Source organism: Pseudophryne corroboree, chromosome 2, assembly GCF_028390025.1.
Source record: "Pseudophryne corroboree isolate aPseCor3 chromosome 2, aPseCor3.hap2, whole genome shotgun sequence".
NCBI lineage: Eukaryota > Metazoa > Chordata > Amphibia > Anura > Myobatrachidae > Pseudophryne > Pseudophryne corroboree.
The window spans coordinates 858,817,409-858,836,117 of NC_086445.1; the positions used below are offsets into that span (position 1 = coordinate 858,817,409).

The window sequence follows — 18,709 nt, forward strand, 5'->3', positions numbered from 1 at the left end:
ACAACAGATTAAAGGATTATTTTGCTTTAAAAGAAAATTTGCCTAATTAAAATGATGCTGGTTACTACAATAAAAAATGAAGGGTATTGTACAGCTTTGTAGGCCTTTACTTTTTACAAATAACAATCATTTTATTATTGTAATCTTTTTTGCTGCAGAGTGATATGGAAGCAGCTTTGAAGACAGGAGGGCCAACCTTATCTGTTCAGGAATTTCAGATGGTAATAAACAAACATTTTTACCAAGATCTTTTCAGTGCACTGAACAAAGGAGAGAGCAACCAGCTCCCAGCGCACGATCCAACACAAGGTTTGTGACATTCCTAATGGCCACATCTGCCCAGTTTGTTTGGCACTGTGTGTTTCTAAGGTGAATCACCTACCAATATGAAGATAAAGACAAACATTTAATGAAATACTATATATACATATATATTCTATAGATTTTCATGTTTTAACTGTTTATACTGACATTTACTTTGCAACTTTTGGCTAGAAAATTACTTTAAAAGCATCTAGGAAATTGTATTTTTGTTAAATAAATCATAAGCACACCACTGGGATGTTCTGCAAAAGGTAAGAACCCATTAGCCAGGGGATCTGAAAAACGTGCACCAGTTGCAAAAGAGGAGGTGATGTGGCACAACATCAACTAGAAATCTATCATGTACTATCTTCGGTTAGCATAGTCTTGTTTTCTGACACAGAAACTTAAATGAATACACATTAAGTAAATGTGAATGATCTTAAATGGCAAATGGCAGTTACAGTGGCGCTAAATGGAGATCTTATTAGATACCATCAAACATTTTAAGCCGTGATGTCATTTCAGAGGCTTTTTAGTTTTGAATGTAGATGTGTTTATTTATTATTAGCATTTATGTAACAACAGCATATTTCACTGCGCTTTTCAATTGAGAGAAAACACAGTAATACATTGAGACTGGATAATAATATACACACAGAGGTAAGAGGGCCTTGCATGCAAGATTATAGTCTGTAGGCTAACAGCTGTTTAATGCATGAGGTTAAGGGCTCCAGGCAGATTGCAAGGGTAAAAAATGCTATATGATCCAGTCACACAGCAATATTGCTCTGGCAGTCAGATGGTTGCTACATATTTCCAATCTCACATCTCATATCATGCCACCAACCCCAAGCAACTTTTTAATACATTTAAATCACTTCTTTATCCTCCCTCACCTCCCCCACTAGCTACTATCAGTGCACAAGAACTTGCTTCCTACTTCAAGGATAAGATTGATAAAATCCGAGATGAAATGGTATGCTCCAGGGTTGGACTGGCCCACAGGGGTACAGGAGATACCACCAGTGGGCCCTACTGCCTAGGGGCCCACCCCCTCCTCTAGGGATCAGATTCCAGATTGTACTGTTACTAATCTAGTGCATTATCATGCATGAACTTCAGTATTTACTGTATATATTTAGGGGACAAACTCTTGCAAAATTGTTAGGCAAACCAATGTGGCGGCTGGGCACACCCCCTCTAGAGACTTACCATACCCCTAAACATGGGCCCCTACCACTGTATTCCCCTGGTGGGCCCTACATGCCCCAGTCCGACACTGGTATACTCTAACTCAGCCAGTGACCTGCTCAATTCCCTACCTGAACCCTCTAGCACTTTCTTTTCATTTGAACCCACAAGTAAAGCTGAAGTATCAACACTCTTTTTATCCTCCTACTCTCCAACCTCTCCTCTTGAGCCTATACCAGGCATTCCCAACCACGGTCCTCAAGGCACACTAACAGTGCAGGTTTTAGTGATATCCAGGCTGCAGCACAGATGGTTAAATCAAAATAACTGAGGTGCTAATTAAGTCACCTGTGCTCAAGCCTGGATAGCACTAAAAACTGCACTATTAGTGTGCCTTGAGGACCGTAGTTGGGAATGCCTGGCCTATACCGTCACAAGTCAGTAAAACTTTGTCTCCTGTGCTTAACCAGGAAGGTTGATGATTCCGCACCAGTATTGCACAATTACATGTGTTTATCAGGACCAGTATACATTTGTACGGAGATAATCTCTTATTATTATCTGGTGGTGCACCCAGAGTCAGGAAAGGGCTAGAGCAAACGAAGAGTAAAGAAGACTCTTTTTTGGGTGCACTCTTATTAAGTATGTATTTATGAAATTTGTTAAAACATACAATTTTTATTATATTTAATTAAAATATTGTCCGTATCCACTCATATTGCATTTGTAGGAGGAACAAGTCAAAAAATGGGGTTATGTCCTGGTTTGATCTATCCCAATATAGACTGGCATGGGGGTGTAGATATATTAACCATACACCTGTTCTCATGCCATACCAGTACAAGCTGTGCTTGTTTTAATGGGACCAAAATAGGTCATGCAAAAATATGTATCAGTTACACCGGGATTATGTGTACCAAATAAACTATCTCGTCTAGTCTTAGCCACTTAAGCCCTCAATGGGTACTTGATAGGATAGAACTGAAAAGATTAGGTTCTATTGAGTCTCGCCTAAGAAGATGATGGTTAAGGAGACCAAAAATTGGTGATATACCGATGTTCTTGCCTGAATAGAATCAAGAAAATTGTATGAGATGGGAAGGAAGAAGTAGTGGTGATACTGCTGTTGGTATTCGAGTTTTGATTTGGAACAACCTCAGATTACTACACTGGGTATTCTTTGAGGGTCACCCCTCAAATACTGACCCAGCCCATCACCGTTTTGCTTCCAAGATCAGACGAGATTGGGCTCTAGCGGTGAGGTATGGTAGTAACCTATGAATGAGGAGTTCCACTCACCAATGAGAGTGCACCTATTTAATAGATTTAAGGAAGAAGTGTGGATCTGCTGTCCTGTTAGACCTGGGATTGCTCCCAGGAATCATGGATGAGAGTCCACGAAAATAGAAAAGGTATTGAATTCTTTATAAGAAATAAGAAAGTAACATAGTGCATAGATTCAGGCAATTTATAGACAAAATGTGCATGTAAAATTGCAGATAAGTTTGCACATCAGTATTATCTATGGTATATATTCACACTGAAAACCCAGCAAAAATGCCCTTTTCTGGGTGAGGATTTCATCCAAAACACTTTCATTTAAATATATAGGTAATATATCCAAGGGTGCTATCAAGTGAGGTCTCAGATACAATGTATCAAATATTGTCTGACGAGCAAAAAGAATAATATTATATCAGGTATAACATGTATGTATCAAGACTAGGGCTATCATCTTATATGCTATCAATTAGTTATAATAACTGATAAAAATAAAATTTATTATATTAGTAGATCAAACCAGGACATAACCCCATTTTTTGACTTGTTCCTCCTACAAATGCAATATGAGTGGATACGGACAATATTTTAATTAAATATAATAAAAATTGTATGTTTTAACAAATTTCATAAATACATACTTAATAAGAGTGCACCCAAAAAAGAGTCTTCTTTACTCTTCGTTTGCTCTCCTGTGCTTAACCCAACCTTAATTAAAATCTGTAATCTCTCTCTCTCTCTCTCTCTGTCTCTCTACTGCAGGGGTGGGGAACCTTTTTTCTACCAAGGGCCATTTGGATATTTATAAAATCCTTCGGGGGCCATACAAAAATTACCAACTCAAAAATGAGCCTGCCCCCAAAAGATATGCCTCCATTAGATATGCCCCCTAGTAGCGCCGCTTACACACACACATTAAAAGAAAGAAAAAACACAATACTCACCAGCCACGCTCCTGCTTCCGGACCCTTGCCCCCTCTGCCTGGCTACCCGCTCCTCAGAACTATGGGAGAGACGTCATGACATCTCTCCCATAGCACCGCACAGGCACACACTGCCAGAGCCGGAAGTCGGAGCTCCTGCCTCCGGCTGCTGCTGAGGGGAAGAAGCGGGGCGCACGCTAGTAACAAAATCTCAGTAGGCGCCCGGCATCTACCTTGGTTAGGTGAGCCTGGGAGGGCCGGATCAAGTGGCTTTGCGGGCCTTATACGGCCCGCGGGCCTGAGGTTCCCCACCCCTGCTCTACTGGTATCTTTCCTTCTCTGTTTAAACATGCAGTGATTACTCCCATTCTAAAAAAACACAACTCTGACCCAAACACACTCTCTAACTACCATCCCATTTCTCAGTTGCCATGTCCCTCCAAGCTATTCGAGAGACTTGCCTACACTCGCCTTACACACTTTCTTAACTCCCACAACTTATTGGACCCACTTCAGTCAGGCTTTCGTGGCAAACACTCCACAGAGACGGCACTGACCAAAGTAGTGAATGATCTGGTCACTGCGAAGTCTAAAGGCCATTACACACTACTTATTCTTCTAGATCTCTCTGCTGCTTTTGACACTGTTGACCACTCTCATCTCATACAAACACTACAATCCCTAGGTCTTCAGGACACAGCCCTTATTTGGTTTTCATCCTACCTATCTAATCGCTCTTTCAGTGTTCACTTCTCTGATTCTACCTCTTCTTCTCTACCTCTATCAGTTGGAGTACCGCAAGGCTCAGTCTTGGGTCCTCTGCTGTTCTCAATCTATACCTCATCTCTTGGTAAACTAAGCAGCTCCTTCGGATTTCAGTATCATTTGTACGCTGATGATACTCAAATCTACCTATCCTCCCCAGATTTATCACCATCGGTATTGGCTCGTGTCACTGGATGCCTGTCTGCCATGTCATCTTGGATGTCATCTCGCCACCTCAAACTCAACATTTCCAAAACATAATTCATTATTTTCCCACCAGCCAAGAGTAGTTACCAACCTGATATCACCATAACTGTTGACAATGCAACTATCCACTCTGCCCCACAAGCTTGCTGCCTAGGTGCCACCCTTGACTCTGAACTATACTTTGTTCCACACATTCAATCTGTCTCTAAATCATGTTACATGTACCTATAAAACATATCCAAAATACGCCCTTATCTTACACAAAACACTGCAAAAACTCTAATCCATGCACTCATCATCTCCCGCATTGATTATTGTAATAGTCTCCTTACTGGTCTTCCCAAACATAGGCTCTCACCACTACAATCCATTTTAAATGCAGCTGTGAGACTAATCTTCCTCGCTAGACGTTCTTCATCTGCTGATCCGCTCTGTCAGTCCCTCCATTGGTTACCGGTATTCTACCGTGTTAAAATATAAAATACTTTTACTTACATACAAGGCTATTAACCAAACTGCACCCTCATACATCTCCTCACTCATCTCAAAATATCTCCCTACCAGACCTCTCCGCTCTGCACAAGATCTACGTCTCACATCCACATGTATTACCTGTTCCCACTCAAAATGACAGGACTTTACCCGGGCTTCACCCACTCTGTGGAATGCCCTCCCACGCACAAGTCTCTCCTCTAGTCTCCAAACCTTTAAACGTTTCCTGAAAACTCATCTTTTCAGACAAGCCTACCAAATTCCAGACCCACCCACATAACCTTCAATGTGTCCCTATCCAGTTACATCCTCTCTGTACAGTCCACATAACCTCACATATTTTGTCTTCCAGCATTGCTGGGTGATCATATCATACAACCCATTAAGAACCTAGCAATCTGGGGGACCGTTATGCAACAGGTAGCATCTATCCTTGTGTATCAATGCCTATTTCCCTATAGATTGTAAGCTTGCAAGCAGGGCATTCCTACCTCTATGTCTGTCTGTCTTTGCCCAGTTTTGTTTTATAACTGTTGTTCTAATTGTAAAGCACAACGGAATATGCTGCGCTATATAAGAAACTGCTAATAAATAATAATAATAAATACATAATGGATAGAGTATACAGCAAGTATTGTGTGAACTGTGTAGAGAGGTAACTGGGTAGAATAGCTTATGGAGGCTATGTGGGTAGTTTAGGAATCAGTAAGCTTGCCTGAAAAGGTAGTTTTCTAAGAACGCTTGAAGGTTTAGAGGCTAAAGGAAAGTCGTGTGCGAGGGAGAGCATTCCACAGAATAGGTGCAGCCTGAAAACAGTCCTGGAACTGGAACTAATATAAGAGCAGCCAAGCAGGAAATGCATGTGAATGAGAGACACAGATTTTGCTCAGTGGTGAGGTTGAATTTGGAGATGTTCTATGTTAATACAATTATTTTATATTGGTTTTCTAGCCCTGGTAGCCCCCCTCCCCCACCCCACCCCCACCCCCGATATATATGTATCAAATGGCCCAGACCAAGCAGTCTCGTAATGGTTAGCCAGGCATCTGTAGTGGCTGGCCACATCCCCTCTGGAGGCTGACACACCCCTCAGTATGGGCCGCTGGCACTGAATTTGCCTGGTGGGCACTTCATGCCCTAGTCTGACACTGCCTGCACACATATGTATACTGTGAATATTTATATTGTAGTATTAGGAGCAGTGTGTTACAGAGGAACCAGGGGTATTTAGCTGATTAACCCAGGGAAATCATGTATTAGGAGGATAGAAAATATGTGTCTTACCTGCAGTGCACCTCTCCTCTGCGGTCTTGTGCAGCTGAAATCATATCAGTGATCAACCAGTGTACCTGTAAAGAACTCTGGAAGGGGGTAGAAGTGTAAGGTATAAAAGACTGTCTGGACCATTTATCTGTAAGACCAACACCAGGAACAGCTGGCCATTGACTAGGGAGTAGATCTGTGTTAGATAGTGATGGGGCCGTGAACATTTACTGCGTGATGGTTACTGGTCTACGGTCATCCTAACTAAATAAACTTTAGTGAACAAGTCCTGAGTCAGTGTGTGCTTCCACTACACAGCTTTTATATATATATATATATATATATATATATATATATAAGTATATATATATATATATATATATATATATATATATATACATACACACATACACATACTCACATAAACACCACAGTACTGTGCAAAAGTTTTAGGCAGGTGTAGAAAAAATGCTGCAAATTTAGAGTTGTGCATAGTTTGTTTTTATCAATTAACAAAATGCAACATGAGTGAACAGAAGAGAAGTCTAAATCAGATCAAAATCTAAAATCAAGTCAATATTTGGTGTGACCACCCATTGCCTTTAAAACAGTATCAATTCTTCTAGGTACACTTGCACACAGTTTTTGAAGGAACTTGGCAGGGAAGTTGTTCCAAACATCTTGGAGAACTAACCACAGATCTTCTGTGGATGTAGGCTTACTCAAATCTTTCTGTCTCTTCATGTGATCCCAGACAGACTCGATGATGTTGAGATCACGGCTCTGTGGGGGCCATATCATCACTTTCAGGATGCCTTGTTTTTCTTTAAGCTGAAGAAAGTTCTTAATGACATTGGCTGTATGTTTGGGGTCATTGTCCTGCTGCAAAATAAATGCATGATGGATAAATACGTACCTGTATTTCCAAGCATTAAGGATACCATTAATGCTAACCAAATACCCAACTCAATTTGCTGAAATGCAGCTCCAAACTTGAAAGGAACCTCCACCATGCTTGGCTGTTGCCTGCAGACACTTATTATTGTACCTCTCCCAGCCCTTCGATGAACAACTTGCCTTCTGTAACAGCAAAATATTTTAAATTTTGATTCATGAGTCCAGAGCACCTGCTGACATTTTTCTCCACCCCAGTTCCTATGTTTTTGTACATAGTTCAGTCACTTGGCCTTGTTTCCATGTCGAAGAAATGGCTTTTTGGCAGCAATTCTTCCATGAAGACCACTTCTGGCCAAACTTCTTCAAACAGTAGATGGGTGTACCTGAGTCCCACTGGTTTCTGCTAGTTCTGAGCTGATGGCACTGCTGGATATCTTCCAATTTCAAAGAGAAGTAAGCATGATCTGTTTCTTTGTCCGACCACTGCGTCTATAGTCCTCAACATTGCCTGGTTCCTTGTGCTTCTTCAAAACAGCTTGAACAGCACATCTTGAAACTCCAGGCTGCTTTGAAATCTTTGCCTGGGAGAGATCTTGCTGATGCAGTATAACTACATTGTGTCTTGTTGCTTTGCTCAGTCTCACCATGGTGTGAGACCTGTGACATGAAACTGTCTTCCACTACCTCACCTTTGTAGCAGAGTTTGGCTGTTCCTCACCCAGTTTTAAGCCTCCTACACAGCTTTTTTCTGTTTCAGTTAATGACAGGGGCCCTCATTCCGAGTTGATCGGTCGCAAGGCGAATTTAGCAGAGTTACACACGCTAAGCCTACGCCTACTGGGAGTGTATCTTAGCTTCTTAAAATTGCGACCGATGTATTCGCAATATTGCGATTACAAACTACTTAGCAGTTTCTGAGTAACTTCAACCTTACTCTGCCTGTGCGATCAGTTCAGTGCTTGTCGTTCCTGGTTTGACGTCACAAACACACCCAGCGTTCGCCCAGACACTCCTCCGTTTCTCCAGCCACTCCTGCGTTTTTTCCGGAAACGGTAGCGTTTTCAACCACACGCCCATAAAACGCCGTGTTTCCGCCCAGTAACACCCATTTCCTGTCAATCACATTACGATCGCCGGAGCGATGAAAAAGCCGTGAGTAAAAATACTATCTTCATTGTTAAATTACTTGGCGCAGTCGCAGTGCGAATATTGCGCATGCGTACTAAGCGGATTTTCATTGCGATGCGATGAAAAATACCGACCGATCAACTCGGAATGAGGGCCAGTGTTTCAACCTACATATGAAAATGATGACCATTATCACCTGTTTGGTATGATTGGTTAATCATACACCTGACTACAATCCTACAAAATCCTTGAGTTTGTGCAAGTGTACCTAGAAGAATTGATTCTGTTTTGAAGGCAAAGGTCACACCAAATATTGATCTGATTTTGATTTCTCTTCTGTTCATTCACTTTTAATTTTGTTAATTGATAAACACAAACTAATAAGCACACACAGAGGTAAAGCAACACAAATTTGTACCATAGTTATTCCAAATCCAGTGATTCTGTTTTACTTTTTTTTTTTTCTAAATTTGGCAAATAACTTGAACTAAGTAAATTTAAAAGTGGGTTCATTAATATTTGGCTATTTTTTAAAAATGACTTTTTTCATCAGTGTGATCACACCTCTATTTTTAAGATACTCCACACTGGAGTTATGTATCCACTGTGGCAGCGCCTCCAAGAACAATGCCACAGGATAGACGAAAAGCAAGGTAAATCTAATAAATGTTATCTACTGTACATGATGGAATGTTTCTGTTAAAATGTTCAGCACAAAAAAGAAGCTATAAAGAAATTCTACTGAAAATAAGACAATCTCAGACATGTTATTAGTAGATACATAAGCAACTCAGGAAAAGGAGGCAAGGGTTGAACAATATGTCAGCCTATTAGTCATATTTTGTTGACATAATAAATCTGTCTGTTTGTGGATTGCAGGGAACAACGGGAAATATTGAAAAGACAAGTTGCTGAGGCAGAACAGAGAGAAGAACTAATGAGGCGTCAGCAAGAAGAGGAACAAAACAGGTGACATAAACAAATTTTTAACTTATAATCCTACGGAAAATCAAATAGAAGTTGCCGAAAACCACATTTAATAAGTTATAAATGCAGAGATGTGCGGCGGGCAGTATTCGTGTTTTGTGTTATGCTTTTGGTTCTGGTTCCATGCTCGTGTTTTGGATCTGGATTGGTTTTGCCAAAACCACCCTTTCGTGTTTTGGTTTTGGATCTGGATGATTTTTGAAAAAAACATAAAAACAACTAAAATCACAGAATTTGGGGATAAGTTTGGTCCTACGGTATTATTAACCTCAATAACATTCATTTCCACTAGTTTCCAGTCTATTCTGAACACCTCACACCTCACAATATTGTTTTTAGGCCTAAAAGTTGCACCGAGGTGGCTGTATGACTAAGCTAAGCGACACAAGTGTGCGGCACAAACACCTGGCCCATCTAGGAGTGCCACTGCAGTTACAGACAGGATGGCACTTAAAAAAACTAGAGATGAGCGCCTGAAATTTTTCGGGTTTTGTGTTTTGGTTTTGGGTTCGGTTCCGCGGCCGTGTTTTGGGTTCGAACGCGTTTTGGCAAAACCTCACCGAATTTTTTTTGTCGGATTCGGGTGTGTTTTGGATTCGGGTGTTTTTTTCAAAAAACACTAAAAAACAGCTTAAATCATAGAATTTGGGGGTCATTTTGATCCCAAAGTATTATTAACCTCAAAAACCATAATTTACACTCATTTTCAGTCTATTCTGAATACCTCACACCTCACAATATTATTTTTAGTCCTAAAATTTGCACCGAGGTCGCTGTGTGAGTAAGATAAGCGACCCTAGTGGCCGACACAAACACCGGGCCCATCTAGGAGTGGCACTGCAGTGTCACGCAGGATGTCCCTTCCAAAAAACCCTCCCCAAACAGCACATGACGCAAAGAAAAAAAGAGGCGCAATGAGGTAGCTGTGTGAGTAAGATTAGCGACCCTAGTGGCCGACACAAACACCGGGCCCATCTAGGAGTGGCACTGCAGTGTCACGCAGGATGGCCCTTCCAAAAAACCCTCCCCAAACAGCACATGACGCAAAGAAAAAAAGAGGCGCAATGAGGTAGCTGTGTGAGTAAGATTAGCGACCCTAGTGGCCGACACAAACACCGGGCCCATCTAGGAGTGGCACTGCAGTGTCACGCAGGATGTCCCTTCCAAAAAACCCTCCCCAAACAGCACATGACGCAAAGAAAAAAAGAGGCGCAATGAGGTAGCTGTGTGAGTAAGATTAGCGACCCTAGTGGCCGACACAAACACCGGGCCCATCTAGGAGTGGCACTGCAGTGTCACGCAGGATGTCCCTTCCAAAAAACCCTCCCCAAACAGCACATGACGCAAAGAAAAAAAGAGGCGCAATGAGGTAGCTGACTGTGTGAGTAAGATTAGCGACCCTAGTGGCCGACACAAACACCGGGCCCATTTAGGAGTGGCACTGCAGTGTCACGCAGGATGTCCCTTCCAAAAAACCCTCCCCAATCAGCACATGATGCAAAGAAAAAGGTTAGGTGGTATACAATTATGGACGGACTGCCTGCCGAGTGCAGACACAGAGGTAGCCACAGCCGTGAACTACCGTACTGTACTGTGTCTGCTGCTAATATAGACTGGTTGATAAAGAGATGTCGTAGTAGTATGTATGTATAAAGAAGAAAAAAAAACCACGGTTAGGTGGTATACAATTATGGACGGACTGCCTGCCGAGTGCAGACACAGAGGTAGCCACAGCCGTGAACTACCGTACTGTGTCTGCTGCGACTGGATGATAAATGATATAAAAAATATATATATATCACTACTGCAGCCGGACAGGTATATATTATATATTATATAATGACGGACCTGCTGGACACTGTCTGTCAGCAGAATGAGTTTTATTTTTATAGAATAAAAAAAACAACAACACACAAGTAAAGTCACACGACGAGTGTTTAACTTTTTCAGGCAATCACAATATAAGTATACTACTAACTATACTGGTGGTCAGTGTGGTCAGGTCACTGGTCAGTCACACTGGCAGTGGCACTCCTGCAGCAAAAGTGTGCACTGTTTAATTTTAATATAATATTATGTACTCCTGGCTCCTGCTATAACCTATAACTGGCACTGCAGTGCTCCCCAGTCTCCCCCACAATTATAAGCTGTGTGAGCTGAGCAGTCAGACAGATATATAATATATATAGATGATGCAGCACACTGGGCTGAGCCTGAGCAGTGCTCACAGATATGGTATGTGACTGAGTCACTGTGTGTATCGCTTTTTTCAGGCAGAGAACGGATATATTAAATAAACTGCACTGTCTGGTGGTCACTCACTATATAATATTATGTACTCCTGGCTCCTGCTATAACCTATAACTGGCACTGCAGTGCTCCCCAGTCTCCCCCACAATTATAAGCTGTGTGAGCTGAGCAGTCAGACAGATATATAATATATATAGATGATGCAGCACACTGGGCTGAGCCTGAGCAGTGCACACAGATATGGTATGTGACTGAGTCACTGTGTGTATCGCTTTTTTCAGGCAGAGAACGGATATATTAAATAAACTGCACTGTCTGGTGGTCACTCACTAGTAAACTCTCTGCACTCTCTACACTTCTACAGTACTCCTCCTAGTCCTAAGCTCCAGTAAATCTCTCTCTCTTATAATCTAAATGGAGAGGACGCCAGCCACGTCCTCTCACTATCAATCTCAATGCACGTGTGAAAATGGCGGCGACGCGCGGCTCCTTATATAGAATCCGAGTCTCGCGAGAATCCGACAGCGTCATGATGACGTTCGGGCGCGCTCGGGTTAACCGAGCAAGGCGGGAGGATCCGAGTCTGCTCGGACCCGTGAAAAAAACCATGAAGTTCGGGCGGGTTCGGATTCAGAGAAACCGAACCCGCTCATCTCTAAAAAAAAACTAGTCCCCAAACAGCACATGATGCAAAGAAGAAAAAGAGGTGCAAGAAGGAAATGTCCTTGGGCCCTCCCACCCACCCTTATGTTGTATAAACAGGACATGCACACTTTAACAAACCAATCATTTCAGTGACAGGGTCTGTCATACGACTGTGGCTGAAATGACTGGTTTGTTTGGTCCCCCACCAAAAAAGAAGCAATCAATCTTTCCTTGCACAAACTGGCTCTACAGAGGCAAGATGTCGACCTCATCTTCATCCTCCGATTCCTCACCCCTTTCACTATGTACATCCTCCTCACAGAGTATTAATTCATCCCTACTGGAATCCACCATCACAGGTTCCTGTGTACTTTCTGGAGGCAATTGCTGGTAAAGGTCTTCCCGAAGGAATTTATAATTCATTTTGATGAACATCATCTTCTCCACATTTAGTGGAAGTAACCTCCTACGCCGATCGCTGACAAGGTTACTGGCTGCACTAAACACTCTTTCGGAGTACACACTGGAGGGGGGGGCAACTTAGGTAAAATAAAGCCAGTTTGTGCAAGGGCATCCAAATTGCCTCTTTTTCCTGCCAGTATACATATGGACTGTCTGACATGCCTACTTGGATGCTGTCACTCATATAATCCTCCACCATTCTTTCAGTGGTGACAGAATCATATGCAGTGACAGTAGACATGTCAGTAATCATTGACAGGTCCTTCAGTCCGAACAAGATGTCAGCTTTCGCTCCTGACTGTCCTGCATCACCACCAGCTGGTGGGCTAGGAAATCTTATTCTTTTCCTTGCAACCCAAGTGGCGGGAGAAATTGAATGACGAGCTGTTGACGGGTCACGTTCCGCTTGACTTGACAATTTACTAACCAGCACGTCTTTGCACCTCTGCAGACTTGTGTCTGCTGGAAAGAGAGATACAATGTAGGCTTTAAACCTAGGATCGAGCACGGTGGTCAAAATGTAGTGCTCTGATTTCAACAGATTGACCACCCTTGAATCCTGGCAAAGCGAATGAAGGGCTCCATCCACAAGTCCCACATACTTTGCGGAATCGCTCTGTCTTAGCTCCTCCTTCAATTTCCCCAGCTGCTTCTGCAAAAGCCTGATGAGGGGAATGACCTGACTCAAGCTGGCAGTGTCTGAACTGACTTCACGTGTGGCAAGTTCGAAGAGTTGGAAAACCTTGCACAAGATGGAAATCATTCTCCACTGCGCTTGAGTCAGGTGGATTACCCCTCCTTTGCCTATATCATAGGTGGATGTAAAGGCTCGAATGGCCTTTTGCTGCTCCTCCATCCTCTGAAGCTTATAGAAAGTTGAATTCCACCTCGTTACCACCTATTGCTTCAGTTGATGGCGGGGCAGGTTCAGGAGTGTTTGCTGGCGCTACAGTCTTCGGCATGCAGTGGCAGAATGGCGAAAGTGGCCCGCAATTTTTCGGGCCACCGACAGCATCTCCTGCACACCTCTGTCATTTTTCAAAAAATTCTACACCACCAAATTAATTGTATGTGCAAAACATGGGACATGCTGGAATTTGCCCAGATGTAATGCACTCACAATATTGGTGGCGTTGTCCGATATCACAAATCCCCAGGAGAGTTCAATTGGGTTAAGCCATTCTGCGATGATGTTCCTCAGTTTCTGTAAGAGGTTGTCAGCTGTGTGCCTCTTAAGGAAAGCGGTGATACACAGCGTAGCCTGCCTAGGAACGAGTTGGCATTTGCAAGATGCTGCTACTGGTGCCGCTGCTGTTGTTGCTGCGGGAGGCCATACATACATCTACCTAGTGGGCTGTTACAGTCATATAGTCCTTACTCTGCCCTGTTCCACTTGTCCACATGTCCGTGGTTAAGTGGACACTGGATACAACCGCATTTTGTAGGACACTGGTGACTCTTTTTCTGACGTCTGTGTACATTCTCGGTATCGCCTGCCTAGAGAAGTGAAACCTAGATGGGATTTGATACCGGGGACACAGTACCTCAAACAATTCTCTAAGTTCCACTGAACTAATGGTGGATACCGGACGCACGTCTAACACAAACATAGCTGTCAAGGCCTCAGTTATCCGCTTTGCAAAAGGATGACTGCCGTCATATTTCATCTTCCTCACTAAGGACTGTTGGACAGTCAATTGCTTACTGGAAGTAGTACAAGTGGTCTTCCGACTTACCCTCTGGGATGACGATCGACTCCCAGCAGCAACAACAGCAGCGGCAGCAACAGCAGGCGTACCACTCAAGGATCCTACGGAGGAATCCCGGTTAGGAGAGGACTACTCAGTCTTGACAGTGACATGGCCTGCAGGACTACTGACTTTCCTGACTGAGGAGGAAGTTGACGTTGAGGGAGTTGGTGGTGTGGCTTGCAGGAGCTTGGGTACAGGAGGAAGAAGGGATTTAGGTGTCAGTGGACTGCTTACGCTCTTATCCAAAGTTTCACAACTTGACACTGACTTCTGATGAATGCGCAGCAGGTGACGTATAAGGGAGGATGTTCCTAGGTGGTTAACATCCTTACCCCTACTTATTACAGATTGACAGAGGCAACAGATGGCTTGACACCTGTTGTCCAGATTTGTGGAGAAATAACTCCACACCAAAGAGGTGGCTTTTTTGGTAGTTTGCCCAGGCATCACAATGGGCTTCTTCAGCCCACGGACAACAGGTGTCTCCCCGGGTGCCTGACTTAAACAAACCACATCACCATCAGAATCCTCATCGTCAACTTCCTCCTCAGCGCCAGCAACACCCATATCCTCATCCTGGTGTGCTTCAACAGTGACATCTTCAATTTGAATATCAGGAACTGGACTGTGGGTGCTCCTTCCAGCACTTGCAGGGGGCTTGCAAATGGTGGAAGGAGCCACCTCTTCCCATCCAGTGTTGGAAAGGTCAAGCATCGCAACTGCTGACACACTTGGACTCTCCTTGGGGATTTGTGATACCATCTCAGAACGCACAGTTCTTTTCTGTGCTCTTTCCAGCTTAACTCTTTTAATTTTTCAAGCAGGAGGATGAGGGCTTCCATTGTCATGTGAAGCTGAACCACTAGCCATAAATATAGGTCAGGGCCTCAGCCGTTCCTTGCCACTCCGTGTCGTAAATGGCATATTGGCAAGTTTACGTTTCTCCTCACATGATTTAAATTTCTTTTTTTTTTTTGGTTCTTTTTACTGAACTTTGGCATTTTGGATTTTACATGCCCTTTACTATCACATTGGGCATCGGCCTTGGCAGACGACGTTGATGGCATTTCATCGTCTATGTCATGGCTACTGGCAGCAGCTTCAGCACTAGGAGGAAGTGGTTCTTCTTGATCTTTGCCTATTTTGTCCTCAATTTTTGTTCTCCATTATTTTTTGGGAGTTATATGAGACAATATAACTGGAATGACTGATGGACAGGACACTACCACTGGTCTGATGCAGCACAACACAACAACACTGTAAGGGACTTGTGGTTGTTATTGTTATTATATGGCAGCAGAGGACATATAGCAGCAGCGTATATCATCATTGGAATGACTGATGAACAGGACACTACCACTGGTCTGATGCAGCACAATACAACAACACTGTAAGGGACTTGTGGTTGTTGCTATTATACGGCAGCAGTGGACATATAGCAGCAGCGTATATCGTCACTGGAATGACTGATGAACAGGACACTACCACTGGTCTGATGCAGCACAACACAACAACACTGTAAGGGACTTGTGGTTGTTGTTATTATTATTATCCTGCAGCAGTGGACATATAGCAGCAGCGTATATCGTCACTGGAATGACTGATGAACAGGACACTACCACTGGTCTGCACAACACAGCACCACTTTATACAGCTACACTGGATATATGGCAGCAGAGAACACCAACACTGTGACTGGCTGGACTGATGCAGCACAATACACTGACTACACTGGACTGGACTGAGCAGCGCAACACAGCACAAGACTCGCCACCCCACTTTCCCGCCCCCACACAAACACTGAACACTGAGGACACGTCCTCCCAATACACTCTCCGAGACTGGAGTGAAAATGGCTGCGACTCGCGGCTCCTTATATGGAATCCAAATCCCGCGAGAATCCGACAGCAGGATGATGACGTTTTGCCATGTTCGGGTTTCCGAGTCAGGCGGGAAAATCCGAGCCTGACTCGGATCCGGGCTCGAGACGTGAAGTTCGGTAGGGTCGGTTCTCTGAGAATCGAACCCGCTCATCTCTAGCATTCATATAAAGCAGGGGTTCACAGACTCAACATTCCACATTTTACAAGTCACCTAGCAGGTGCACAGGTGTATTCATTACTCACTGACACATTTGAAAAGACCCACAGGTGGAGCTAATTATTTCACTTGTGATTCTGGAAAACGTGAACTGTTGGGGGTCCTTGAATTTGCGAACCGCTGATATAGAGTTAGGTGCAAATTTAGCTAAAGTGTGCAAATTTGTTCCTAGACAAACCATATTGCAAAGCAAAAGGACACACACACACACACACACACACACTTAATATATACATTAGTATGTTGTTCACATGATATTTAACATTTTGTTAACAGTGCTTTAAAAACACAAACTGATCACTGCTTTAAACATAGTCAAAGGCATACAGATTATTTACAAACGTGATGTTTTATTTTCATGCTCGCAAAGATTTTTGCCTCTTACTAATACGGGTCTGTGCTTGCCCCACCCTCCGAACATGTGATGTCATGATGTCACACTGAGTAGGTGGAGCCATTGTTATTAGGGACAAGTTCAGCAACCGAAGCCTGCTAAGAAGGCTCCAGGTGGCAGTTATCTACGCTCCCTGAGTGCCAAATACTCACTTGTGATGGTGCCGCCACGTAAGCTTTGCGCCATGTGCAGCGGAACCTCTTGCCCACCCCTAGTTCCAGCCAAACTTAGAGATACATATATAATTATTACGTTGTTGCTTTTCTGTACATGTACGTGACTTGTAATTTGAGTTAAACATTGAAAGTGGTAACTTATCAGTATTCCTTGTGAAAGTATTAATTTTCATGTGTGCTTAGTTACAAGATCACAAACACCTGCTACACTCATTTTATCTGTCTGACTCACCGACAGTACTTGCAGATTTACATCACTTAGGTGAACAGGTTTACACAGTTGAATGTGCTAAGCAACAGATGAATCTACTCAGAATAGGCTTTTATCAGACTTCTTGCATCATTTTCATGGCTCCAGTCCTCCCCCATGAGTTTCCCATTCATCTGACCTCAGATGCAGTATAGAATCAAGCCTTTTTGGTCCCAAAAACTACCAATAGTATCAGGGAGTCAGGGCTGTTTCTAGCCAAATTGGCTCCCAGTGCGAGATTAAAAAATGCGCCCCCCCCCCCCCCCTCTCTCCCATTGACATAAAAAAAATAATGCGCCCCCCATAGAAATAAAAACAGGCGCACGCTCCCGACAACGGGCGTGGCCTCATTAAAATGGGTGTGGTCTCGTTAAAGTGGGCGAGGCCTCGTCTGAAAAGACTACCTTACACCACCGTTTTTGACCCTGCACCAACAGATCACGGCCACCACAGGAAAAAACGTATATATACTATATTAAGCCCCACACAGTAATGCCCCTGCACCATATTATGCCACACACTGCAATGCCCTTGATACATTAAATCCCCATTTTACACATTACGGCAGGCAAGAGTCCCCATTTTAAACATTACGGCAGGCAAGTGTCCACATTTTACACATTACGGCAGGCAAGAGTCCCCATTTTACACATTACGGCAGGCAAGAGTCCCCATTTTAAACATTACGGCAAGAGTCCCCATGTTACACATTACAGCAGGCAAGTGTGCCCATTTTAGACATTACACAGGCAAGTGTCCCCATTTTACACATTACGGCAGGCAAGTGTGCTCATTTTAGACATTACAGCAGGCAAGAGTCCCCATTTTACACGTTACGGCAGGCAAGTGTCCCCATTTTACACATTACGGCAGGCAAGAGTTCCCATTTTACAAATTACGACAGGCAAGTGTCCCCGTTTTACACATTACAGCAGGCATGTGTCCCCATTTTACACATTATAGCAGGCAGAGTCCTCTTCTACAAAATGAGAGAGAGAGAGAGAGAGAAAGTTATGCTTACGGCCAAAGGTCCTCTTCCATCCCGCTTCCTGCTCTTCGGCCCGTCTCTCCCTCCGCTCCGTGTCCCGGGTTGCTCCCCCTCCTCCCCGTCATCAGTACTCCACTCGGGGGCGGAGTTTTGTGTAATGACGCATTTGCATCATGATGTCACAATGCAAATGCGTCATTGCTTGAAACTCCGCCCCCCGAGTGGAATAGTAATGACGGGGAGGAGGGGGAGC

The 18,709-nt window shown here is 43.5% G+C and overlaps 1 protein-coding gene and 1 pseudogene across 2 annotated transcripts in view; one reads left to right on the forward strand and one right to left on the reverse strand.

Moving 5' to 3' along the window:
* The window catches only part of LOC135049882 (uncharacterized), a 220,811-nt gene that overhangs the window by 82,384 nt on the left and 119,718 nt on the right, over nt 1-18,709 (forward strand). For both annotated transcript variants that reach the window (XM_063955840.1, XM_063955839.1), the window contains exons 10-12: nt 159-309; nt 9,031-9,106; nt 9,333-9,422. In XM_063955840.1, the coding sequence (XP_063811910.1) occupies nt 159-309; nt 9,031-9,106; nt 9,333-9,422 (317 nt within the window). The remainder of the gene's footprint in view (nt 1-158; nt 310-9,030; nt 9,107-9,332; nt 9,423-18,709) is intronic.
* LOC135051947 (5S ribosomal RNA) lies at nt 2,656-2,773 on the reverse strand (annotated as a pseudogene).